The sequence below is a fragment of the Camelus ferus genome, chromosome 19 (genome assembly GCF_009834535.1).
Source record: "Camelus ferus isolate YT-003-E chromosome 19, BCGSAC_Cfer_1.0, whole genome shotgun sequence".
Lineage (NCBI taxonomy): Eukaryota > Metazoa > Chordata > Mammalia > Artiodactyla > Camelidae > Camelus > Camelus ferus.
In genome coordinates this window covers 1,189,507-1,216,371 of record NC_045714.1, presented here as the reverse complement: position 1 = coordinate 1,216,371, position 26,865 = coordinate 1,189,507, and the positions used below count along the sequence as shown (strand labels likewise).

General features: G+C 40.6%; 1 protein-coding gene across 4 annotated transcripts; it reads right to left on the bottom strand.

Annotated features, from left to right (window-relative positions):
• On the bottom strand, positions 1–26,865 carry IFT52 (intraflagellar transport 52). Of its 4 annotated transcripts, none has more exons than XM_032461204.1 (14): positions 26,712–26,865; positions 24,540–24,664; positions 23,797–23,884; positions 22,032–22,161; positions 21,664–21,739; positions 20,475–20,546; positions 17,010–17,136; positions 13,808–13,909; positions 12,795–12,863; positions 9,076–9,230; positions 5,066–5,153; positions 3,980–4,088; positions 1,898–2,043; positions 1–280 (listed from the first exon to the last, which is right to left on the bottom strand). In XM_032461204.1, exons 1-14 carry the CDS (start codon positions 26,730–26,732, stop codon positions 233–235), a joined length of 1,356 nt encoding a protein of 451 aa, XP_032317095.1. In that variant the 5' UTR covers positions 26,733–26,865; the 3' UTR covers positions 1–232. The 4 variants fall into 4 exon arrangements, 3 of the variants coding, with proteins under 3 accessions (XP_032317095.1, XP_006193551.1, XP_032317096.1); XM_006193489.3 differs by having other exon boundaries at positions 13,808–13,894; XR_004312932.1 differs by lacking the exon at positions 1–280 and having other exon boundaries at positions 1,905–2,043; positions 5,058–5,153.

Here is a 26,865-nt window from a genome sequence, read left to right as displayed (position 1 = left end):
TTCATAAATTATAAAAGTACAGATTCAAACAGATTTAATTTAAAAAATGGAACATATCTTACATAAGGATCTTGTAAGTTAGAAACGTTATCCCTCTCCGGGCACTACAGAAGATGCACGGACCTTCCACAGCTCACAGAGGAAAAACTGTATAGACAATTTTGAAAAGGAGTAATTCAAAAAGTTTACAGAGAGAATCAGGAGGCAGAAAATGCTTCAAGAGGCTTGGTCCTCATAAGTTGTTCTGGAATGCCGTTTCACTTGTATCAATATCATGTTCCTGGATGAGGGAATAAGACATAGAATTTTAGTGTTTCAGTACAAAGCCTGAAATGTGAATTCTTTGTTGTTTTGGCTTTGATTAGAGAGTCTAAATCCTCTTTAATTGGGACACACAGGTAATCTCTGGCTTTAAGGCTAAATCCAGACCAAGAATCAAATTTTCATGATCAGGACAGGGCTCTGACCACAGCCCACCACCCCTCATGATGAGTGGGAAGCAAACACAGTTGGAGATACTGATGCAAAGACCACACAAAACTTCTTACCTTGGCTTTGGGGGCCATTCCTTGCCTTGCCACCCAGGTAAGTACTGGTGGGAATCTACCTGAGCCCCATCCCGTATTTCAGTGCTGAGCAAGTATATCAGTACTTTGCCCCTGAGTTCCCTTCCTGGCATTTATCTCAGAGCACCGTCCTCGCCCGTATACTCCTGTCTCCCCCACTGCACGGAGCTCAGAGGCAGACAGCAAGGACTGCATTCATCCCGTTCACTGCTGTAGCCCCGACATCTAGCACCATAAGCACAAGTGAGGTGTATACTATGAATACCCAGCAGATCCAGCCCCCTGCCAGTAGTGGCTCAGATCCTAATTAGTCTTTCTACTCAGCATAACGTACATATATTAAAGAAAAACGGACTCTCCCTCTTTATACTGTTTTATAGCCCTTCCTCCCACCTCACCCCATTTACTGTATCATAAATGTCCTCCCAAGTCCTTAAACATTCTTCTAAACATTCTTAATCTTACAGGATACACCCTAGGTACTTAACCAGTTCCCCACTGATGAAGACTTTTCTTCCATTAAAACAATGCTGCACTGAGCATTTTGACTGTAAATCTACACACATTCAGTATTATATTCTCAAGACAAATTTTGAGGATTAGAATTGCTGGGTCAAAGGTATATATATTTTTCAGGCTTCTGAACGATATTACAAAAAATAGCTCCAGAAAAGTCGGACTAACTTATTCTCCCATCAGTAGTATATAAATGAATGCCCCTTTAACAATAGCGGTTGGGCTTTTAATTTTAGAAATCCTGTCCAGGGATAGACAAAATGAAGGCCAGGCAAAATTTTAAGCTCCTGGACCTCAGTCTAGGGCAAAATGATCCTTAATATAAGGTGCTGACCTTACGTCCTGTACTGCTCCACCCTTAGCTCAGTCCTCTCCAGCCACACAGGCATCACTGCTGTCCCTCAAACATGCCTGGCAGAGCCCAGCCTTAGGGACTCCGCATGGGTCTTCCCTCTGTTGGACACTAGTCCCCAAATCCCTCAATGCCTTCAAGTCTTTGCTCCAGTGGAGCCTATTCTGAATATCCACACTGCCACCTTCACCACACTTCCCTCTCACCCTGCTCTACTTTTCTCTACCATAGCATTTATCATCCCCTAGAATATCCTGTGATTTACTTATGTATTGTTTGTTGTTTACAGTCTCCTCCAGCTAAATCCCTCCATAAATGCAGGGACTGTTATCTGTTTTGTTCACCAATAGATACCAAAATACTTGCAGAATGAATGAATGGCATTAAACACAAGAAGTCCAGTTTCTGGATGATACCACCATCCGAAGGGCTCCCACTTCACTGGGCCTTCCAGACGCTATACCTGGTTCAATTTCTTGAACTCCACCACCTGGAAGAAGATGTGCTCAAGGATATGTTTGGCATCTTGCTGGTCCTTTGGTAGTTTACTGGTGACACCAAGAATGTCACCACACTTCCTGACGTAGAATTCCAGGTCTTCTTCAGTACCTAAGCACAGTGAGGGCAGTTAGATTCACCCTTAACTCTGCCCTTTCCCAACTACAGACTTTTGTGGTTGAGGTACCCCTGTTGAGTTGTCTCAAGATCACCCACCTCTCCCTAGGGTAACGTGACTAAGGGACTTAAACAATGACAAACTGTAGAGATCTCTGTGTGCTGCTTTTGTAAGTTAGGACAAAAGTGTGACACCTAGTGAGAATAAGGCTGGACTGGTTCTGGCTCGCCTACTCCCAGATCCCACACTCCTACGTTACAAAGAACAGGAAAAACCAGTAGGAAATTAAATTACCATTCTCCGAATGCCACAAGGACCATTATGAGAAGGACATGTGGGTGTTTTAAATAGCATTTATTATAGGAAATGAAGAAAAAATAAAAAATATCACCCACAATTCCACCAATAGCGTATCTCTGTGACACCACCCCAGGCCTGTATCAAGGATGGACAGCCATTACTGCCTTTCCAACATAACATTGTCATTTCTTTTTGTTTCCCCTCTGATTTGCGTTTTTATAGTTATCATAGCTATGATCTCTCACCCCAGCTCTATCCCCACCACCACCACTTAGGGTAATTACTGCCATGTATGCCTACATATTTACATGTGTAAAAAATGGGATCAAACTACAATAGTTGTGTAAGTTGCCTTCATCATTTATCGACAGAACACGGACATTCCATGTCAAAGCTTATGCTCCACATCTTTTAACAGATGTATAATATTCCACTTTGATATATTTTTTAACCAATCCTATTGATGGACCATTAGACTGATGCCAATTTTTTGAATGCGATGATTAATACCTCTGTAGCTAATCTTTTTTTGTTTTGTATTTCTACAAGGATTTCTGAAGGATAAATTGCTAGAAACAGAAATGCTAGGTCAAAGCATCTGGTCCCTCACAGGTCTATTATTCCTACTGGACTAATTATTGGATCTTGCTAATTTCTGATTGGACAGCACCTACCACAATGCCTAGCACAGAAAAGAGATGCAGTAAAGGTGTCTTATACTGAACCATTTTCATTTTTGCATATTCCTTTCCAGTCCTTGAACACAGACAGATCATACAGATACTCCCATAGTTGGGATCCTACTGTAAGTAGAGTTTTATATCATGTCTTCTTCATTAAGGAATCTTGCTTAAATTGTATCAGTGTCACTCCCTGGGCTTGTAAATCTCTTTTACAGTGACTATGTATTGTCCCACTGATTGAACGTGGTACAATTTACTACTGTTCCCCTGCTAGTGAACATTAAGACTATTCCCAATTGTATTTTATTTTTTAAATAATGTAGTAATCATTTGTGTACCTTCATTTACCAACTCCTTAGATTAGTTTCCCAGGAGTGGGATCACTGCCTCAAAACGTATGGTTAATGTTCTGTGTCTGAGCACACATGTGCAGGCCCACCTGCTGTGTGAGACAGGGCTTGACAGGAGAGGTATTGGACTAAAAGTCAGGAGCACCACTCACCATGCATCCAAGTGGCCTGGGGCCTCATTTCCTCATCCACAGCTCAGGGTGGGCACATATGACTCTAGGATCCCTTCCAATGTGAAGTTTCTGTAATTTTATTGGCTGTGACTGAATTTTCTTACTCAACTGCTCCTATGACCAAAGGCCTAGATTTGATAACTGGAAGCCAAGGTCAGAATTCATCCTAGAGTCACTCAATAGGTCAGAACTAAACACCCACAGGAATTAAGGCTGAGACCTTGGCTTCTGCTTGGCATCATGTTCTAACTCACTGAGCTAACTGGCCTCTAGAGAAATAATCAACATCATTTACATGAAATAAAAACTAATTTTATACGCCCATTCACATTTTGTTCTTCCTAAACAATCTCTAAGCTTTGTCTCACAGCTAATCTCAGAAATTCACAATAAAACTCACAAAAGGAAACAAACAAGACTCACACTTATTGGTAATCTGAGCAAGCCGAGCCTTCTCAGAGGAGAATGTCTCATCTAAATCAAACAGCTCTAGCGGAGGAGGTGGTAATTCCCTGAAACTCGGAGGGAAAACCTAAAAGGCAATAAGGTCTTTCATGAAAGAGCATATCCAAAGCCATAACTAACAGTGATGAGACGAAAGGAGTATGAGAGGCCAACTCAGCCCTTCCCTGGGATGAACCACCCAGCGCCAGCATCTCCTGCCCTGACCCATTAGACCACAGCAAACAAGACAACAGTCCATTATAAGCAACTCAGTGGAACCGGCTCTAACCAGACCACTGACCTGACCAAGCTGACGTACCAGTGCCCATTAACTCGTGCAAGGACACAGAGCTTGGGGCTTATTAGGTTTATTAGTGTTGAACATTTGATTGTACAAGTTGTTTCTCATCTAATCATGAGTTCTTTAGGGAAGAAATTGGGGAAACAGCTGTGGGTTAATGTAGAAAGTGCTGAACTTAGAGCCAGAATTCGCAGGAATGAACCAGTGGTGTGCTGATAAATGTTTGACTATCACTCAAAACAAAAGGCCTGATCTGTAGCATTTGTCATTTTGTCTTGTAAATACTTTCACCATGGCCAGCTTCAAGCTACCAAGATGAAGCCAACTGGCTCATAACATTCTAGGAATGTGGTGGGATAAGACAATTTGGAAGGCAGTGGAGTTCATGCTGGACTGGGATGTGGAAAAATAACCTCTAGACACACGAGGGCTGTTAGAACTGTGCTATAAATCTGAGTGCCTGCTGCCTAGAAAGCTCAAAGTTTTCTAGCACAAAGCTCTTCATCCTTTTCCCTGAGGAGTTCTCATATCTGCCCTCCAACCCCAGAAGATGGGGAGTATTTAACAGCCAGGAAGGTCCATGACCTTGATTTCTCAGTTGGGAATGACACCAAATGCAAGTTCCTACAAAAAACTAACAGGTTTGGTCTCTGTGCATGTGTAGAGCCAGAGAGACATGGAGACCTACATACGAGGGGCCAGCTGGCCAGGGAAGGGCAAGTGGCAGGGCCCTGCAGTGGGCTGTCCCCTGCATACCTACTCACCGCTGGTTGAAGGGCTGGCAGCGGCGTCTCAAATTGAGGTTGGATGAGCTGGAGAGGTTCATGTTTCACGTTCAGCTGTTCATGAGCCCTGTGTTAACAAGAAGATAAAAGGAAGGAATCAAGACGAGACACTGGGGCAAAGCACATCGAACTGATCACATGGTGCTCTTCTCCACCAAGTCAGGAGGTTCAGCCCTTTGGCAGAAACACACACAAAAAAGTTATTATATGGAATGCAGTGATCCTTTCAAGAATCTTCTCTCCTGTATCAGACAGAGTGACTTTATTGAGAACAGAAAGGAAAGGTTCTTTCAAGTTTCGTATCAGGCTTCTCCTAAACAGACTTTTAATGTTTACCCACTGGACACTGGGAACCTTGTAACTCACTGTGTTTCCTTATTTGTTTTCACCATCAAGAGACGAGTCAAATTTGAAGTAAGCTTCTGGCAACTGTGCAGATCAGGAGGATTAGGCACTGCTGTTTGCTCATTCACTCCACAAATATTCGCTGAACACCTACTATGTACCAGGCAGCTTTATCTACTGGGAGTACAGTAGCAGGGGAAAAAAAGAGTCCAAGGCAGGCCCTTGTGGAACTTATATTCCAGCGGAAGAGAGGCACATGATAAACTAAAGCCAAGACGCCAGCTATGAATAGGCATTACAAAGAAAAGCGGATCAGGAGAGGGGGACGGAGACTGGGAAGGGGCAGGAAGTATGGCTTGTCCAAGCAGCCCTGAGTGAAGGGAGGGACAGGCCATGCAGTCATCCTTAGAAGTGTCTCAGCCAGAGGCAAGAGCAAGGAGAACAGGGAAAGGAGTGCCAGGCACTTGCACAGAACAGCAGGGCAGCCGGAGTGGCTGCGACGGAGGGAGAGCAGTAGCAACAAGTTTCCAGTCTACTGCTGACCTCCCCCCATGGTATTTTTTTTTATTGTGGCTTCCCCTTTGCCTCCCTTCTCTCAAATATTCATTTGACCTTTTTTGCATTATTGTACAGAATTGTGCAAGGTGGCTGACCTCCTCTGGGAATGAGGCAAATTAAAATACACTCACTCAATTTAAATTGTACACACAACGGTGGCCTTTCAAAATGCATCTGAATAAGCAAATGCCAAGAGGTGTGGACAAAATTCATGCCTCCTTCCACGTACGGGTGCTTTCAGAAAGGAGAGAGGTCTGTGACTACAGAAGAGCAGGTAGCTGACCTTACCACTGTCACCCCCTCTACATTTCTCAGGTGTGTGGAGAGCATCTTTCCCAGCAATGAGAAGATCCCCACAGAGAGAGAAGTCTTTTCTTGAGTATCTGCCGCATGCCACACGCTGTGCCTGACCTTGTGCTAGGTACTTATTCCATTTAATCCTCAAAACAACCCTGAGAAGTGGGTGTAATCTTTTATGGAACAGGAAACAGAGGTATAGAGATGAAGCAGCTTCTCAAGGTCACATGGTTAGGAAGCAACAAAGGCAAGATCAGAACTCAGACCTGGCCAATCCCTGCCAACCAGAAGCCCCACGACTCAGTCCACCCAGAAGGCAGAATGACGTTAGAGGCAGTTCTAAGCTAGAGGTCCTACTACCCATACATGAAGAACCCTGTTGCCGAGTCCTGCCCTTGGTCGTTCCAACCATGAGATTCTGTTTTCTGTCCCTAGACAGAGCTGACTGTGCTGAAGGCCTATGTTAATAATAAAACAAATGCCATTAACTCTTCCCTTTCTCTACTCAGCTCACCACCTGCCCAAATCTTCCTCCTACCAGTAGTCAACATGTACTTGGTGGGGGTGGGAAACGGCTAATCTTAAAACTAAGCCAAACCTAGTTCAGAAAGACGATCAGTATAGGAAGAGGGGGAGAATGACTGTCATGACTATACACAAATCTGTGAATGGGGCTGCTACATATGCCAACATACCCCGGCCTGAACTTCAGCATTGCATTTTCACCACTGGTGTCTCACTCCTAAACCCACCATGAACTCTGAGGGCAGGGACGCCACACCATTTGTCTCCACCTCAAGTCCCACAGGCATTAAGAAGTACTAGATGGACAAATGAAGGTACTTTAGAGCAATACCCTACAGTTGACATAAATATTTAAAGACTAATGGAATTTTCAGTCAAAAAGAGAAATTGCATTCAAAAGATGTTACATGCAAATAACACTACTCAAAAGCACCATACAGAAACTGTAAGCCAGAAACTCCTGCCCTTTGCTGTGGTATGAAAGACAAATACAACCAAAAGAGCCTCTAAAACATCTGCTACTTGACTCTGCTGACACTAAAATCATACAGAGTTCCAATCAGTCCCTCATTCAACACTGAGGAGGGGTCTTAATGGCCTGTTACCACATCAGGAATGAAGCAGCCAAAATGGCAGAAGCTGTTTGGACTGGCAGGAGTTAGTGGAGCAGCCTGATGAAGCTTTTGTTATTCTAAGAAAAAAGCCCTGCATGAGAAGGAGAACAGAGATCAAAACCAGGCAAACAAAGAGCCAAACATGCAGCCAGGATTTATGACCTGGCTGTCACCTGCAGGCTGCAGGTGGTGAGTGGATAACAGAGATGCCCTGGCAGCTCTGGGGCATCAGTGCTGTTCTGCTTTTTAGAAACACTGTGACCTCCTATGGTAACAAATCTCCAGATAATTTCTCCCCAGGTTCAGAGTTAAGATTGGCTGGATTCAAATTCAGGCCCCACTGAAAACTAACTGTGTGACCTTAGGCAAGTCACTTAACTTCTCTGTGCTTCAATGTCCTCATATGTAAAAAGGGGATAATAACTGCATTATGATTATCACATGACAAAGCAACATACATTAAAAAAACTTAACACGGTACTTGTTAGAAGTCAAAGCTAAATGCAGTTCAAAGGGCAATTAGGAATAAACTTCCTTGCCTGGACTCACCTTGTCTTTGCTCATGAAGGACCTCACTGCAGAGTGCTCTCTCCCAGTGCCCCAACTATCTCCTGAAATTTCCTCTCACCCCTTAAAGTGCAGCTCCCAGCAGAGTGCCAAGCAGACACAAGTCACCAAGAAATGTTTGTTGAAATAATCAATGCCTGGCCACAAGGACCCCTCTTTCATAAAGCCTTCCCCACTCACCCCAGTCAGAACTGAATTCTCTTTCTTCATTATGCCCATGGCGTCCAGTTTTATTTTTCCACATTTAGCATTAGTATAATAACTTCGCGTCACAGCTTTTGTCTGTCTCCTCTGTATGGCTCCTCCAAAGACCATACACTTTAGCTACAGTGCTTGTTGGCACAGTCTGAGCTCTATAAGTACTTGCTGACCCTGAACACAAGTACAGCGGCAGGAAGTTAGACAATCGTCTGTAGCTGCACCTTCAGCCTTTGATTTATCCAGATGTACATCCTGTGCCAGACCAAAGATGCTCAAAAATGTTAGTCCCTGTGCCTGTCATTAGGGATGTTTGAAAACAATAACAAAGCAGGCAACGAAATAGGGTCAAGCACCAGCTTGAAAGTCACTCAGGCCTGGCTTGAAATCCCTGCTCCCACCTTGGAAGAATCCCTACCCTCTCTAAGCCTCAGTTTCCTCAGCTCAGAGGATAGGTAACTCAGAGGGCTACTGAAAGTACCAAATGAAGCAGGTAACTCAGAGGACTACTGAAAGTATTAAATGAAGGAACAATTTGGAGTGCTTATAGGGTGACTAACCGTCTTGATTTACTGAGTCAGTTTCTGGGATATGGGATGCTCTGTGCTAAGACCAGGAAAGTCCCGGGCAAACCAGGACAAGTTGGCTCCTCCATATGCCTGATACAGAACCTGGAACACAGCAGGGGCTGATAACTCTTGGCGGTTTTCTCTGCATCAAGCCCCCACCCCAGTCTCCCAGCGATCTCAGCCAACCTCATCACAGAGCTGAGAACATGTTTTGCACACCACACTTGCTGTAACCCTAACTCCCATCCCCAGGCTCGTGTTTTCAGACCGAACACTCAGAATGGAGTGCAGAGCAGCAGAGAACTGTGGTACTGACTTGATGACCTTGGGGAGGGAAGTGGTGTCCAGCTGGTAAATGGACAGGTCGAAGAGGGTGGTGAAGTCCCGCGGGTTCTCATCGCCCTCCTGGAGACACACTCGCAGCCGCTCGGACAGAGTGGCCATGTCAGGCAGCATCATGTAGTCGGAAATCTGAAAGCCACAAGAGGGTTCCTTTCAGCAGATCAGGGGCAAGAATTTACTCTGCCTGGTCTCTGACGACTCAGGTCTAAATCTGCAATATTTCTACTCTCTTGCCAAGAGATTTCACTATGCACGATCACTGACAACTAAATCTTAAATAAGCCACTTTGGGAGGAAAGAAGGACAGAGGTCACCTGGCTAAACCTGAACACTGGCAAAATCCAGTTCTGCAATTACTCATACCAGTGTGCACACAGCTGAACATGGCCAGAGAAATGCACAACCCTGCTGACTGGCCTCCTTTTTATCTCATGATCATTGATCTTGGGTGCTCAGCCATCAGCTAAATTCTCAAGTTCATTCCCTTCTCCTATTCTCCTCAGCAACACCTTCCTTCCGTCACTTCAACCATCTAAAATGATTTTCCCTTTCTTAATTTTAGGTGATGACCTTATTTTTTTACTTCAGTGAGAAAACAGAAGCAATCATAAAAGGAAGTCTCCATCTCCCATTTCAACCTCTGTCCTTTCTATCCTCTCTCCAGCCACCAGCACCTGGGCTGCACACAGTGCTTTCTCTTCTGTCCTGTGTACAAACCGCCTGTGACCCCAGAACAGACAACCCCTCCTCAGACACCAGACTCCAGCCCCTCTCATCTAACTGAGGACATGCCTCCAGCACTGCTGAGGCGCCCTTAATTATGTCATGTGCTTAATGATGACAAGAGCTTGATGATGACACTCTGGTAACAGCAAAAGACAGGGAAAACCTAAATGCCTATTGTTAGGAGGCTGGTTAAATGTACTACAGTAAGAAGAAATGGAAAATACAGCTTTCAAAAAATAAAACAAACAAAACAAAAACAGTCAAAAGAAAGCTCTTTTTGTATAAATATGGAAAAACCTCCAAGACATATTTGGTAATTTTGAAAAGTAAGGTGCTAGACAGTGTGCATACACAGCGCCGTTTTAAGTAAAACGGGGAAGGAGAGCACACGCACACACACACACAAATTTGCTTATCTATGTATAAAACATCTCTGGAAGAACAAAAGAGAGACTGCTAAGATTGTTGTCACTAGGGAGACAAGCAGCTGGGCAAAGACAGAAGGAAGACTTCATTGTGCAGGGTTCTGAATTCCAAACTATGTGAATGCACTACCTAGTCCAGCAATAAATTTAAATTTAAATGAACGCATGCTGGCAACAAGAGGCTTGTTTATTCCTAATCTCCCTTTGAACTCATTTAGGCTTGACTTCCAACAAGGCCAACTTGGTGCTCGTTTTAAAAACTGGTCCTCTGAAGTCACCTACAACATGCACATTCTCCGGCACTAGCACTTGAGAAGACACCTAAGCATTACAGAAATAAGTCCAGACAAGCAGGCTCACTTCTTTTTATATCCCAAGGGTCAAAAACTTCCCCAGTCCTCAAACTCTTTTTCAGACAAGAAACAAGGCAGAAGGATCAACAAACAGATGCCCTTCCTGGCACTATCTGGCTGCTGCAGAGGCTTAAACCCTCTAATAGGACAGGGATGGAGGTGAGAGCAGTAGCAAGGGCCCTGACTGGGGCAGGACACACACCTGGGACGTGGCATGGAGATCAGTAACAGGCCAGCAATCCCAAAGGTCCTGCGGCTGATTCTCGGCTCTGCACAGAAGCCTGCTACAAAATCCTAGTTCAGACAACTAACAAGGCCTTAGACATCCAGACAGAAACATTAAAAGAGTGCTACCAGAACCACTGGTTTTCATGACTTCTTAGCAAATGCTGAGGTTAAAACTTGTTACATAAATTCCTTCAGCCCTTTATCAAGCTATCATTTTATTTTATTAACTATCATTTGAAACTGATCTATTTCTGGGTTTGAAACCCATTCCAACCTAACAAGATTTAATCTGAAACCATAGTTAGGCAGTTCAGATTTTTGGAATTTCTTACTGTGAAATGTTCCTGGATCCAGTATTTTACTTTCCAAAGCCTTGCAATACAAAGGACAGTTTTCACCAGGTCTCACATCTGGAAGATACACAAAACTGCATGGTCTTAGAGAAAGGTCTTAACAACATCCCCTTCCTCTGGCTTTCTACTGATGCTTCCCTTCAGAACCAGCCCAGCGTCACGTGTATTAAGAGAGTGAACAACAGGGCAGCAGAAAAGGCACAGGCTCCAGAATCAGCCTGAAATAGGCGTTGATAATGGCATGGCCAGGTATTAAATCTAAGCAGGCACCTTGAAGAATTTTCTTACTTCAACTTCTTCAACTAGAAAACAGGAATGACAGACACTTAGCAGAAGCAAGGTGGCCACACAGAACAGAAGCAGATGCAGCATCTTAGTGCTGCTTCCCTTGACCCACAACACTAACTCAGCTTGGCAACTGCCAAAGATGCCATCCACTCAGAGTTGGGTCCTGTGAGAGCTGAAAAGTGTATTCCTAGCTGTACCCCAGTTCTTTCATTTTGGGGGCTTACATCACTTTTCAGGAGGAATTTAAGCTAAACAGCCACACTCTTAATGTTTCCACATAAGGGGATATTTTAGACATAGGGCTTTCCAGTCGAGGGCAGTAGTCAGTGGACAGCCATTTCTGATCACCTCTTGACCACCTCCTGCTGTCTACAGCCAAGAAATTATTATCCTGACATTTCAGAGTTTAAGAAACTGAGAAGTAACTGTAGAATGAGCAGACTTTGAATCAGGAGAGCTGGGTTATGGGTCCTGGCCCTGCAATTTCTTGCTCTTTGAGCAAGCTGCAATCTTGCAGAATTTGGTTTCCTCCTCTATAAAACAAGAATAAGACCATCTACCTTCTGGGGCTGTCATGAGGTTTAAAGAAGATGATTTATGTGGACACAGTGCCTGGTATATAATACAAGAATTTAAAAAAATCTTGCTAGATATACAGCACGTTTTACACCTTTTAGTTTAATAAGTACATTTACATCTAATTTAGGCCTCACAGCTATTCTGTGAGACAGAGAACACAGGTATATTAGCACCCCCACTTCACAGATGAGAAAACTAAGACAAAAAAAGATCCGAAATAAACTGCTTAAGGTCCCAGGACTGGTGATGAAACAGGACCTAGAATATAGTTACTGGTTCCCATTCCAGTGCTGGTCTCACCATTATCCCTTCTCTGATAACTATTATCACAATGTCTTTAGGATGGTTTTTCCTAAAGGCAACGAAATTATAGTTTAAAACAAATTCTGGTGATCTTTGTTTCTTCATGATAAAATTATTTTTATATCTTACATATTTTTGAAAAACATATTTCTCTACAGGTACTGATTTTGAAAGTTTGGGCCAGAGAGCATATATTAAATTCCAATTATTACATCTATAGAGGTTCCTGTCCCATTGAATACTGTAACAAATTATGTAATTTATTGATTTGTTATTTTTTACAACGTGGCCTTCATCTCCCTAAAGAGCATCACTTCTTTCCATCTGTCTTACAAATAAAGTAAAAGATAGATATTCCCCTGGAACTGGCAGAAGTGGTGCTGAGAACTTGGATCCACTTTTCATTTCAAAGTTTTTTAATGATTCACAACCTCCTACCTCTGGGTCCTCAGCATCAATCTGGTTTAGGTGGATGTCTCCTGTCGTGAGCCACTGGAAAACAACATCCTGGATTTTAAAAAATAAACACAAAATTAGACACTTGGTTATTTGAGAAAGCTGAGGGTAGGACTAGAGAATTAAATCAACCAAGAAAACATGATTAAGGGAAAGAGACTACACCAGTGATTGGAAAAAGAATAGCCATCTGTCTCTCTTGGTGAAATCACATGAAAACTTAAAAGTTTTCCTCACCCTAGTGCCCTTTTTCTCACAGAAAATTTATAATTTATCTTAGGGCACTCTAACCTCTCTAAGCACAAGCCAGAATTTATTAAAATTTATTCACAGTCCTGAAACAACCCCTGCTTAATGTGCTGATGACAGTCGGAACTTAAAAAGTAGAATATATCTAGCTCCCCCCAGAATGTGTCCTATCATAACCCTCCTACATCCCACTCGTGCTGGCCAGCCCCTCCCCGCACTCACACCTTCACTGCCTCTATTCAGGTCACTGTCACTTCTTGCATGGCTGACTCTACCAGCCTCCTAACTGGCTCCAGGTTGATCTCTCCCTCCCATTTTCCAGACAACTGACGGAGTTTTCCTAAAACACAGATCTGACTGTGCCCAAGGCTGCTGGACACTCTACAAGGGCTCCCTGAGGCTTTCTGAAGAAAGTTTAAGATCTTCGGCTTTATATATGAGACCCTAGTTGGGCTCGCTCCTCCCCACTTCTCCAGGGTAGTTCCCACCCCAAGGTGGCACGCTTACAAACGCTCGCCGCATCCTTCTGGATTTACTTCTGTGTCTCTCATGCTCGCTCTTCAATGTACTACAGGCTTTTTCAGGGCAGAGACTACACCTGACTCAACTTTGTATCCTTAGTGCCTGGCATATAATGGGCTCTGAATAGCTGGTTTTAAATGAATAGATAAATGCAGCAGTATTTTTTTAAAAGACATGAAAATCACAAACAATATTCATTAGTATGATAAAAAAGAAGAGCTTACCATGATTTTGCCATTTTCTTCTTTATCCAAATATTGGTCACTGAACATGTGACAGGAACCAAGCACTGCCAGTTTCCCACCTTGGTTCTGCTGGTGACAAAGCTGCGTAAGAAATTCAGATACCAAAATGTGCCACATGTATCCTAGTCTCCAAACTCATCAGAATCATGTGAGCAAATGTCTCATATACTAAGAAGTGCCAATTCATGAGTATTTTAACAGTCTAGAAATATAAACTATGATAACAACTATATTCCAACCTGCCTCTCAATTTAGACACTTCTATTTGACTTTAACAAAAAGCAATGTGAATTGGTTCAACAGTATTTCCCATTGTTAGTCAGTATTAGCAATTTAGAAAAATCAAAACAAAGTATTTTCCAGGCACAGCTACAGAAACAATAAAAAGATGGTCATTTCCAGGGGTTTGGGGAGAATGACAGAGGGAGGTATGAATAGATGGAGCACAAGGGATTTTTAGGGCAATAAAATTATTCTGTATGATACTATAGTGGCTACAAGTCATTATGCATTTGTCAAAACCCATAGAATGCAAAACATTAAGAGTAAACCCTAATGTAAACTATGGACTTTGGTTGAAACAAACAAACAAAAACAAAGTATTTTCCTATCAGATTAATAAATAAGGAAAAAATGACTATTAATGTTGGTCAAGTTTTAGTTAAGTTCTTTTACATACTGTTCCTGAAACTGTCAACATATGCAAGAAAGCAGTTGCAGAAATATACCAAAAACTCTGCACAATTTTATAGTCACAAACACAAAAGATTAGAAATAAATCCAAATGTTCAACTATAGGAAAATGGTTAAGAATAATGGAACCTCCTCCAGTTGTTAAATTATATATTAGAAAGGGTTTTCAGCAATGTGCAAGAATGCTTCTATCACAACATTAGATTAAAAAAAATGTATACCATCAAATTGTACAGTTATCAGAGCTTAAAGCCTATGAAGCAAATAAACAAAAACAAGGCACAAGCGAAAGTGGGAGAAAATGATCAAATCACCAGCCTGGGCTGCCTCACAGCAGTGAAAATGGGTGGCATTCTTTTTTCCTCCATTTTTGTATTTTAAAATTTTTCTATAATGAGCATATATTATTTTTGTAATGAGGAAAACAATGCAATATTAAAAATACAAAATGAAATCAGATTTTTCTAGCAACAACACATACAGGGAACAGGCACAGTCATACTGGCACCGGGAAAGAATGACATCTAAGCCAGAGATGTTAAGAGATACAAATACACAAAGTCCATAAATAAAATTTACAAACCAAACTGACTTGTCCCACCTGAAAAGCAAACGCTTCAGAGGAAAAATAACAGGACTAGTATACCATAGCCACTGCAAACAGATCAGTTACTGAGAACAGGAAGTGAACCTGGTGGAACTCTACAGAAAGACCAGGGAAGGGACTGGATGAACTGGGCTGCGATTTGAAACCTTGTAGGTAGGTAAATACCTATACTTCTACTCCCAGTTAGACTTCTGTTTTTCTCCTTAAAATGCAGTTGATCTTTGAACAGCAGAGGTTTGACCTGCACAGTTCCACTTATAAGAAAACTTTTTCAATAGTACATACTCCAGGACCACATGATCTGCAGCTGGTTAAATGTGCAGGTGCAGAACTGCATATACGGAGGCCCGACTGTGTGTTACACACCATCTTCGACTGCACAGGAGATCGGTACCCTCATCCCTGCATCGTTCAAGGGTCAGCTGTATTTCCTTTTCCCCATCTCATTTATTTCAAATAGATTATAGATCCTCTTTTAGTCCTTCTGTTCTGTCCTGACTGAGATTTCACCATTGTCTTCAGCTTCTTATTCCAGCATTTGTCTATAATTTGTTTCAATTAAATAAGAGTATGTCTACTCAACAACCACTCTGCACCTTCAATGTTGAGTCTATCCCAGCAAACCAAAGACCTAGAAAGGCTCATGATAAAGCTCAGTGAAGGCAATGGCCCTGGGCAAGGATGTAGAACTCCTAGTGCCAGCCTGGCCCTTTCATGGGTTCCTGACAGAGAGCGGCCTCCTCTATGGGATCACTGCTTGGTCTCTTATAAACAAGAGTGACAGGCAACAACCTCTCTGAAAAACTGTTTATAAGGCAGGACCAAAAGCCTATTAGGAGGAGAAAATGGGCTTTAAATAGCCAGGTAATGAGCAGACAATACTCTCAAGAGTTCTAGAAGAACCACCACACTTAGCACAGAATTCTGTACCCAACAGATGCTCCATCAAAATCCACTGATTAAGCCAGGTAAAATCTCTGTGCACAGTTGAAAAATCAAGTAATTATAATTCCAGTATTATACTCTAGAGGCCCCTTTCAGATGGTGTCGCATTACTTTTGTGCCTACAAACTGACATTTCACCCAATTATTTCCACATCTTGAATCATTCAACAACTCTTTAATTTTAAAACAGTATTTCCAACTGTTTAGGAGAGACTAACTACCGTAATAGATACATGAATTTCGTATAAATATCATCTTTCAAACACAGCATAGACGTTTATTTACTTCTAATAAAATGATGTCAGAGCTTATAAATATGAGAGGGAAAAGTAATACGTAGGTCCCACAAAGAAAAACAGGATCATGAGGAGCAAGAGACATCTAGGTCTCTGGAGAAAAACTGGGAGGTCAGTGGTGAATTCTAAGTCTTGGTAGACAGGTGAAGGTGAATTCAGCCAACATGAATTAAAAGGCAGTGGATATGTGGGGTGATGATGAGGAGGGCTGTGTCCTTTGGGAACACCTGTTCCCACATGTTGTGGGGTCTCCAGGATGAGAACCAGACAAGTAGTCTTCTGATATGTTTTCCTGCGATAAACTAAAATACTAGCTGCACAATTCCATGCATTTTGTTAACTCAACCTTTCCTTGAATGGATTTCCTTACACTGAGGGTAAGAGCTCGTAGTCAGAGACAGTTATACTATAGATAGCCTCATGTTAGAATAAGAGCTGGGTACAGGTCTTGACTCCATCAATTACTGGGCAATCCACTCTTTCCCCATAAGTAAAATGCAGATAGTTGAAATACTACCTCACAGGACTGTTGTGAAGACCAATGAGAAAATATATGAAACCACTACAGAAATAGTAAAGTCGTTTTTACTATTTCAATAATAAAAATAACATATCCACCCATATCTAAGAAAGGCTGTACCTTCGAGTGATAGAAAGCCAGGATGGGTCTGTTAAGCGGGAAACAGACAGAGCCTGTGGACAGAACAGCCACTGCTGGCTTCATGACACTCAATGTGGCACCAAAAGGATAGACGAAGGTGAGAGCCCTGTAAGAAATTAAAGAAGCATTCCAGTCTTTTTAAAAGTGAAAAAATTTTAAGGACAATCTCAGTGTTTCTTGAGCAATTCACAATCAAACACAAAATCTACTATAAGCTATGGTATGTTAACTCAAAAAATTAGTATAACTCTAGCTACAAGTTTAATAAAGCATTTTAAGAAATATGAATCTAAATTAACAATTTACAATCATACCTATAAATGACTGTAACTGGAAGAACTAAAGTAGCCCCTATGGAGGAGGAGGAAGAGGGGCCTCATCTAAGAACTGAACAAACGCTACACATGAGCCTGCTCTATGTAACAACGTCTTAGAGGGAGCTAGTTTCCTCTGCCTTACAGATTTGACTGGTGTTACCTCCAAGAATGAGTATCTGTCATTAGAAGGGCCAGTTAGTGGCTGAGTGCTTACATGAAGAGCAGCATATATTTATCCGACACTGGACACTTCCACACAGACCTGCCTTGGAGTCCTTCCTCTACTTTCCACTGTCCTAGCCAAGACTTTTGAGTATCTAGAGTGACACAGCTTGACATGGGGCAATATACTTCCGGAAATGGTGTGGGATGGAGGTAGGTAAAGGTGGGTTGCAGACCCTAGGATGAAGCCAATCCCTGCACGAGGGAACAGTTTTACTGAAAGAAAGATGTAGCTCTGAAAAGTAGCTGTTTGAAGGAAGTGTCCTCAGAAAGCAGAGAAACAAGAATCTTAAAAACAAAGCATAAAATTAGAAGACTGGGGGATGGGCAGAGAGAGCACCCATGAAGAATTTCCTATAAAGATTTTAATTTTCCTTGCTCTTAGACCATGAGACAATTCTTTTTAGCTTAAGTTTTAAATTATTTCCTTCCACTGTTAGTTCCCCCGTTCCTTCAGTAAAGTCTCATCCACCCGTATGACTTGGTGTCACATTGTGGTTGAGAAGTGATGCCTGCCCCACGTTCCCCACTCTCCCCTTTCCACCCCTAGCCCAGGAGTACCCCAGTAAGCGGGGCTTCAGCCCATGATTTCTAGGGCAAGAGCAGAAAGAAATGAGCAGTTGTCAAGGAGGAAGAGACGGTAAGTGGGAGAAACAGTTCTGTGGATATCAGGGCACATCCTTCCCCACACTCTCTCCAGTGCACTCAAGGGAGGTAATTCTTAGGAAGGAAGGGAGAATGAACACTTGAGTTATATAATGAAAGTTGTCAGCTAGTATTTACACTCCTCTGTTTATTTTATTATTATTAAGAAATCAATCAGACTGACATTAAGCATAAGGCTAAACACCCACCCCTAAAAACACCCATGCCCAAAACAAATACAAGACTTTTCCTAACCACCTGTGAATGAGTAAGATTAGCTGGGTGGAAAGTTTGGGAAAGCGTATTCCTGAAAGAGGAACAGGAATGTAAAGATCCAAAGGTGAGAACGAGCTTAGCGTACTTAAGGAATTCAAACAAAATCAGTATGGCTACAGCAGAGTGAGAGAAGGAAAAGGGGACATGATAAAAAATGAGGCTAAATGAGAGCCTGAGACTCCAACAGGTCAAGATACTTCAAAGCACAAAACAGGACTGTTTATCCACACCTCAAAGCCTCCCAAGACACTGCTGCTTCCGGGATAACCCAGAAAACAAACAACCAGCCATTTGCCCTTCACTACAACTACCAGGAAGCAATAATTCAACAGCAATGCCTTACACCTTACAGAGCAGTTCCACAAGTATTGCCTCATTGGAGTTTCTCAACAAGTTTGTGAGATTAATATTGTTCCCATTACACAGATAGAGCAACCAAAGGTAACAATTACTTTGCCCTGGGTCACCCTGAAAGTGAGACATGAAATCAGGAACTTCTAAATCCTTCTAATTCCAAGTCCACAGTTCTTTCATTTATTTACCAAGAATTAGATTGTGATTTCTTGAATGTCAAAAATGTTAACTTATGATATATGTTGTTATATATTTTTCTCCTTTATGACTTTACCTTGGTTTCATACTAAGAAGGTCTTTCTTACCCTAAGATTATAAAATACCCATCTATAGTTTTTTTAGTCCTTTCATGGTTTCATTTTTAATATTTAAAATTTTAATTCATCTGTAATGTATTTTGTGGCATAAAAATGAAACCATTTTTCCAAACGGTTAGCCAAAATTATGCTATCCATTCCCCAATAATTTGAAATGTCACTTTTACTACAAACTAATAACCCCTATCTTCTATATATATTCTGGGTCTGATTCTAATTTTTTAAATTTATTTTTCACTATTTCTGCATTAATACCACATTATTTTAATTACTAGAACTTTGTAATAGGCTTTAATTATATAAAAACATTCAACTTCTATGGGGCATAATACCCCAAAGTAAAAAGGTAAACCAGAAAAAATATTTGCAACACATGGAGGTCTTATAAATGAATAAAAAAAAGACAAACCATCAATAGAAAAATAGCAAAAAGCAGTAAGCAGGAAATTCACAGAAGAAACATCATCAGCCAACAGACTTTAAAGGTCACCCCACTCACTAATAATCAAAGAACTGAAAGTTAAAATAAAGTGGTACCATTTTCAATAGAGTATTCCATGCTGGCGAGAGAGGAAGAAGGGGCGTGTTCATAGGGACTGTAAATGTTACAAATGCCTGGAGGGCAACGTGGCAATGCATCAATTAGAAGACCTCTGACCTAGACATCTGAATGCTAAGAATCTGGCTTACTAAGATATTAGCATAAGTGCACAAGAGTTGTATGTACAAAGATGATCACTTTGTGCTTTGTTATTTACAATAACAAATACAAAACTGTTTATATAACAGATACGCCCTGGAGCAGACTGAGGTTTGAAACTCAGGTCTGACACTTACTACTAGTCAAGTGAGCTTGAAAACTAACCTGTTATCTCATCAATAAACTTACAGGTTGTTGTGAGGATTAAATGAGGTAATAAAACCTGCCTGTGACATAGTAAATGCTCAATAAATGTTAGGTGGCATTATTAAAGCAAAATATTATAAATGACCTAAGTGTTCAATAATAGGAGATTGGTTAAATTAGGACATATCCAACTTAACTCAGTCATTAAAAGAATAAGGTACCTATCTTTATTTTATAAATTAAAAAAAATAAAATGTCTAAATACTGTTAAGAAAGATCATCTTTGGGGAGAGAGGCATGGAGTTACACTGGAGAATTTCTGTTTTCTTCCTTTTGAACCATTCAAATTGGTTTTCTGGTGAGAATTACTTTTGTAATAAGAAATGAAAACTCTTCATTTTGAAAAAGAAAACTCTTCAAAATGACAAATACATTCTTTTCAGGTGGCCTCAGAAAACACACTCACTGGGCATTGTTTCCACTGCTCTCTTCATCAATGATTCCAGGTACGGCCTTCCCTGCAGCTCGGCTGATTTCCCTTGAAGACAAAAATTAAAAATCCAGTAAACAAAAAAATTTAGAAATTTCACAATCCTTTCATTAACAGTTAAGTATGAACTAGACACAAGAACTATGCAGACTTGTTCAAAATACAATTCTTAAAAATTAAATAAAGGTACACCTATACACCTACACCTCTTTCGGGAAGCCTATAAAAGTAACATTAAAATGTAAGAATCAGTTGCTCTTTCTTGAGTCCTGAGGGAAGGGTCCATAGACTTACTAGACTTATACCTCTAGGCCTGTGTTCTAGACTCTGTATCTTCAGACCCAGCAGAGTGCCTGGCATATAGCAAGTTCAAGTGTGGAATGAACCGCTGTGAATATAGGGAAAAGCTCCCAGAGGGCACCTGACGTTGCTCCCTCAGGCATTCATTTCCCACTTTCTCAAAGCCCCTAATTTATGTTTTAGGATCCAGTGGGTGAGAAAAAACTGACTTTATCCCAGGCTCCAGGGGTGGAGAATAATATGACCCAGCTGTGCCATCATGGCACTCTATGCCCTCTGCCACAGTGACCAGGCGTGATGGGCAGGTGGTGTAGGCCAGCTCAAACAGAGCAAATGTCAGTTCTATTATTTCTGGGAAAGCTGGGACCAAGGCATGTGCTCTTGCCCTAAATGGTATCACATGAGGATACAAATTTGGGAACTGTCAAAACTATTCAGCCCACACACAGAGGAGAACAGAGCCAAGAGAACTGCAGAGAAATGGAACTGGAGCCCTGATGAGATTATGAATCTTTCAGTCAATCTATATCCAAAGTCTGCCGTATTTCTCGGGTTTTCAGTTACATGAATCAACAAAGTCTCTTTATTATTTAATCCCATTTGAATAGGGTTTTCTGTTACTTGCAACTGAATGTATTCTAACTGACCTAAAGTTGATGTGGAGTAAGGTTTCAAAAGATGGGAGGAACATAATCTGATGGATGAGAAGTATTATAATAAAATAAGCTATGATGTAATAAAATAAAACAGAAAGGCGAGAAAGGAAAAGGGGCCAAAGAAAAGAATGTGTGAGAAGAGAGAAGGGAAGATTCTTGCAGGAAAGATGAGAGTCATTCGCGAAGTCATTTCTGCTTTCCATGCTTACCTATTCAAGACTCCATTGGAGACAAGAGCTTCTTTAGGATGGAAATACTTATAATACACATTTCTAACCACAGCATCTTTAAGGGGAAAAGAAAGGAAGATATATCTTAGATCAGAAGTAAGTTAGATATTATAGATACATACAAATTTTGACCTGAAAGGAAACCTGGAACTATACTCCAGTCCCTCTCATTTTATAAATGGAAGAAGCCTAGAATCAGAAAATTCAGACTGCTGGTCAGGCCAGAATGCTGAACCACGCACCCTCACAGCCCAGGGCTTTTCCAATTGTACTATTAGGCCAGAGGGCTACAGTATGAATAATAAATAGGAAATCACTGCTTCTATTAAAGTAATTATAATAATTACCATTATTAACCATGATTCCATATTCTTCTAGGAGAAAGTTAATATTGGTGTCAAATCTGGATTCCCCACCCTCTCCTAGCATCACAAGGATATCTCCACCACCATCAAGGTATTTCTTCAGGACTTCAAACTATGCAAAGGAAAAAAACAACCTATAAATATGTACAAAAGACTTTTGTGCAAAATAATAATGAATAAGACCTTAAATAGCTGAAAAAGAAACACTTCAAAACTATAAAGGCACTTAAATATAAATGTATTTAAGATAATATAAAATTTACTCTCTACATAGGATTTCCATGCTTGTCTTTAAGCATAAAGCTCTAAAATACTCAAACTGAAATGCCATTTTCCAAGCTATCTAGACAACAGACAAAAGTGGAAAACTATTAGTTAAAGGAAGCTCATAGGTCTTCTCCAATCAGACACCATTAGAAAAAAATTCGAATGTGCACTCCAATATGTATATAAAGTGTGTATATTTATATAGTTATAAAACATACTCCTCAAAGGAAATTTTTAAGGATAAAGAAATACGAAGAATAAATATAATTTCCTTCTGGCACCCAGTGGGTCATCACATGCACCCCACTTTGGAAACCACTGGCCCAGACCAGCTCTGCTATGCACGACCCTCTTGCTCTTGCATACAACCTGGATTCTTTTCACTCCTCCAACCCCCTAAATATAGAAAGTATAGTGCAACAATTAACATTTCCAAGGGGGTCTGCTCACAAATGAGACAGAATTTCACAGATTCTGGACTCCACACAATAGGCTGTCCTGTTCATAGTGATTCTACAGAACTCTTCAAGTTGCAAAACTAAATTTTATATCCATTAAAAAAAAACTACCCATTTCCCTCCTCCCCCGAGCTCCTGGCAACCAACTGTCTAACTTTCTCTCCATGAATATGACTACTCTAGGTACATGATATAAATGGTATCATACAGCATTTATCTTTTTGTAACTGGCTTATTTCACTTATGATGTCCTCAATTTTCATCCATATTGTAGCAAGCATCAGAACTGCCTACTTAAGACTGAGGCAGCTTGAGGGGGTGGGTAATTCAGCAGTAGAGCGCATGCTTAACATGCACAAGGTCCTGGGTTCAATTCCCAGTACCTCCATAAAAAAAAAAAAGATTGAATAATAATTCATTGCATGTATAGACCACATTTTGTTTATCCACTCCTCTGCTAGTGGACATCTGGGTTGCTTCCACCTTTTGGCTACTGTGAATAATGCTGCGATGAACAAATTCCTCCTTTTTGAGATCCTGCTTTCAATTCTTTTGGAATTATATATCCAGAAGTTGGATTGCTAAAGCATATAAATTTCTATTTTTAATTTTCTAAGGAACCGCTGTACTGTTTTCCATAGTGGTTGTACCATCTACCTTTCCACCAGAAGTACACATGGGTTCCAATTTTTCCACATCTTTGCTAACACTTGTTATTTATGCTTGGAATAACTGTCTATCCATGAAATAGAATAAAAAAGTTTAATTTTAACTGGAATTTTCCTATTTTTAAAGAAAAAAAATGGCAAAGAAGTATGGCTAATATTTAACTAGCCTGCACTATGTGTCTGGCACTTCACAGGCATTAACTCAGTTAATCATCACAACTCTGTGATGAAGAGAGATGAAAGTACCACCTTAAGGCGACACAGTAAGTGGTGAAGGAGGATTTTAAATCCAGGGTTTCAGAGCCCATGCTCCTCACTCTCTTACTACATTTCTTCTTTATGAACAATTCTTACCTCAGCTGCAGTAAATTTTTCCCTTGGCCCAGCTGTAATCCACAGTTTCACCCCAATTAGCTTCTCAGATGTGATTTCATCTTTTAAGCTAGAAACATGATTTGAAAAGCAAGTGTTAGATCCATTATTTAAATCAATTTACGAGCTATTTTAGCATCTAGACTGTATGGAACCAGAGGCTACAGAGTCCCAGAGATGAAGAGATTTAGAGGTACCTGGTCAAGCCTCTCTTCCAAAGTGAGATCCCCTCTAATAGGCCTGCCCCAGTGTCATCAGCCACTGGTCAAATACTACCTATAAGCCAAGGTGACCAAATTAAACCATACTAGAGCATAAAGAAGTCCTCGAATTACTAATTCAATCGGTCCTACAATTAGCTTATATGATTACATATCCTTACCCATTAAGAAAAACTGCACACACACACACAGTTACTCTCATCTTTCCTTTCCCTAAACTGAAGTACTGACCCAAGTTAAAATATGGAGGAAGTCTCTAACCTCTTAAAAACCTGTATATTTATAATTAGAATACTTTTTTGATTTGTGATTTGGGGACAACTTAATAATATGCTAATTACCAATTTCAAAAGAGATGTTTTAATAATAATTTATCTCTGAACGATCTTTAAACGGAACTCCACTCACCAAAACAATCTATCTTATGTAAGAAAATAAAGACTTTTCAGTGTTACCAGCAGGCTGTTACCATCACTTAGAAGGGAAAACAATACACATGGTCACCTCTGAATCTTCCAATTACTCCGAAGTCTTTTCTGCATGGATTTATAGCCATTGCTGGTGGTAAATAATTCCTTTTTGTATGCATTGAAAAGAATGGTGCTCCGAAGCTCTTTCTCCATGGTTACCTTATAGAAAAAAGAAGGGATCAGAAAAAGGGAAACAACATTCCAAAAGGAAAACCCTAAAATAGTCTACTTCCTCTAATTGATTAAAAAAAGGTATACAGCTGCAATTAACCTACAATTTCCCTACAATTCCCAAAGGCTGAGAGTGAAATGACAGCTGCAGAAACCCCAGGCAAACCCTAGCCTTCCCACCAGCCCACTTCCATGGCCCTGCCCTGCCACCACCCTACCATGTGGGGAACCATGTATCCAACCTGATTCCTCACTGCTAACTACTGTTAAATGTGGGGTATAGTTTTCTAAATTTCTTTATACATATGTTAAACTTACAGTTTTATTTATGAAATAGGACCACATACACTATTCTGCAACACAGTTTTTTCACCTAACCTGTATCTTTCACATCTTTCCATGTCACTATACATGGATCTACCACTTTTTAAACGGCTGCACAGCATTCCATTTTATAGATGTACCATAATTTATGTAACCAGTCATATACTGATTGATATCTGCTATTCCCCCCAAATTTTTGCTAGTAAAGTACTACAAACATCATGTTTGAACACGATATTTTTGTGTACTTTGCATGTCTGTAGAATAGATTCCTACCTGTTGAATTGCCCTCCAAAAAAATTGTACTAATTTTTACTTCCACTAACTCTAATACATTTCTGTTTCCATACAATCCTATCTATTTTTAATTTTTTCATCTTTGTTAATATGATAGATAAGAAAAACCCTTTATTATTTTAATTTGCACTTTGAAATTAGTGAGATGGCCATCTTTCACTGTGTATATTAGCCACTTGTATATCTTCTAATTTTCTTGTTCATATAGTCTGCTCAATTTTCTACTGAGTTTAATATTTTTCTTAACTGATCATGACACAAGTATTTTCATAAGTTTTTTTGTTTTTAGACTTAGCTACTGGTAGCTTTTTGGGTTTAATTTGTTTGAATTTTGCAGGCCATACAGAATGTTTTAAGTTTTATAGAGTCAAAAGTATTAAATCTTTTCCTTTCCGGCTTCTAGATTGCGTGACATATTTAGAAGAGTTTTTGCCATGCTAAGATTATAGATACATCTGACAATGCTTCCTTCTAGTAGTTTTATGATGTCATAATTTTTAAGATTTAAATTTTAGTCCATTTGGAATTTATTTTGTTGTTTAAAATTAATTTGTTATCTTTTTAATTACTAGGAAGCCACCTGAAACCATTCCATCTTTTCAATACTGATTTAAAATACCACCTTGCCTATACAATAAATCCCTAAAAATTAAATTTTATTATGAACTCTATATATTCTATCTGTCTGTAAGTCACAGCTCAGTTTTACACTACTTTAAGTACTATAGCTTTATAATATGTATGTTATAATATTTGGTGGTGCTGATAGAGTTAATCCCTCTTACTACTCTTAATTTTTAGAATTTTCCAGGTTGGTCCCAGGTATTTTCTTCAGGTTGATCTTTAAAATCATTTTGTCAGGTTAAAAAAAATACCCCCATGATTCTGTCCGTTCATGTTCCATTCCATGCAGGCCCATGCTTATCTTCACAGTGTGTATATACAACAATGTACTCTGCCTTCTGATTAGGTTAGTGGTTGCATGGTTATGCCATAATAAGTTCAATCGCCGCCTTTATACTTTTCAATTTTTTGCCATCATAGATACTCCTGAAATTTACACATTTCTACTTCTGCCGTTAATAGTTTTTTACCATAGGACAGATTCCTAATAGCAAGATTCCTAGAAAAAGAGAATGAGACTAGGATGTTAAGTTACGGTTTCTTGTCTAATGATTTTTACACAGTCAACAGGATGACTAAAAATCTTCCAGCTGGAGGCGACTCAGATTCGAGTGCAGTCTGAGGTCCGGGATCCGGGCCTATATCTGCGCCCTCCTTTTACTTTATCCTAGCAGACCTCGATTTTTCCCGACAGGGCCAGAGGCCTCGAGGGCAGTCAGGCGAGGCCCTCGCCAGCTCCCAGGCCGCCTCAACGCCCCGGTCGGCCCACCCCAGTCGAAGTCTGTCTTACCTGAGGCCCACTGACCACCATCTTCACCTGACGCCGCCCAGCATCCCGCGGCCAGGTATCCAAGGCCGCTTAGCAACCGCAAGAGGAGCGCTAAGAAGGCGTGGACCGGGGCGTGGATCTACTTCCGGGGCAACGTGATGACGCAAGTTCACCT

Excerpts from the sequence above, each read along its gene's own strand:
- IFT52 (XM_032461204.1), bottom strand. The coding sequence starts at position 26,732 with ATGGTGGTCAGTGGGCCTCAG. Across the intron at positions 21,740-22,031 it reads TGGAATCATGGTTAATAATG|ATGCTGTGGTTAGAAATGTG; the intron begins GTAATTATTATA and ends TTCCCCTTAAAG. Across the intron at positions 13,910-17,009 it reads TGGCTTTCTATCACTCGAAG|CTTTGTCACCAGCAGAACCA; the intron begins GTACAGCCTTTC and ends TTTCTTACGCAG.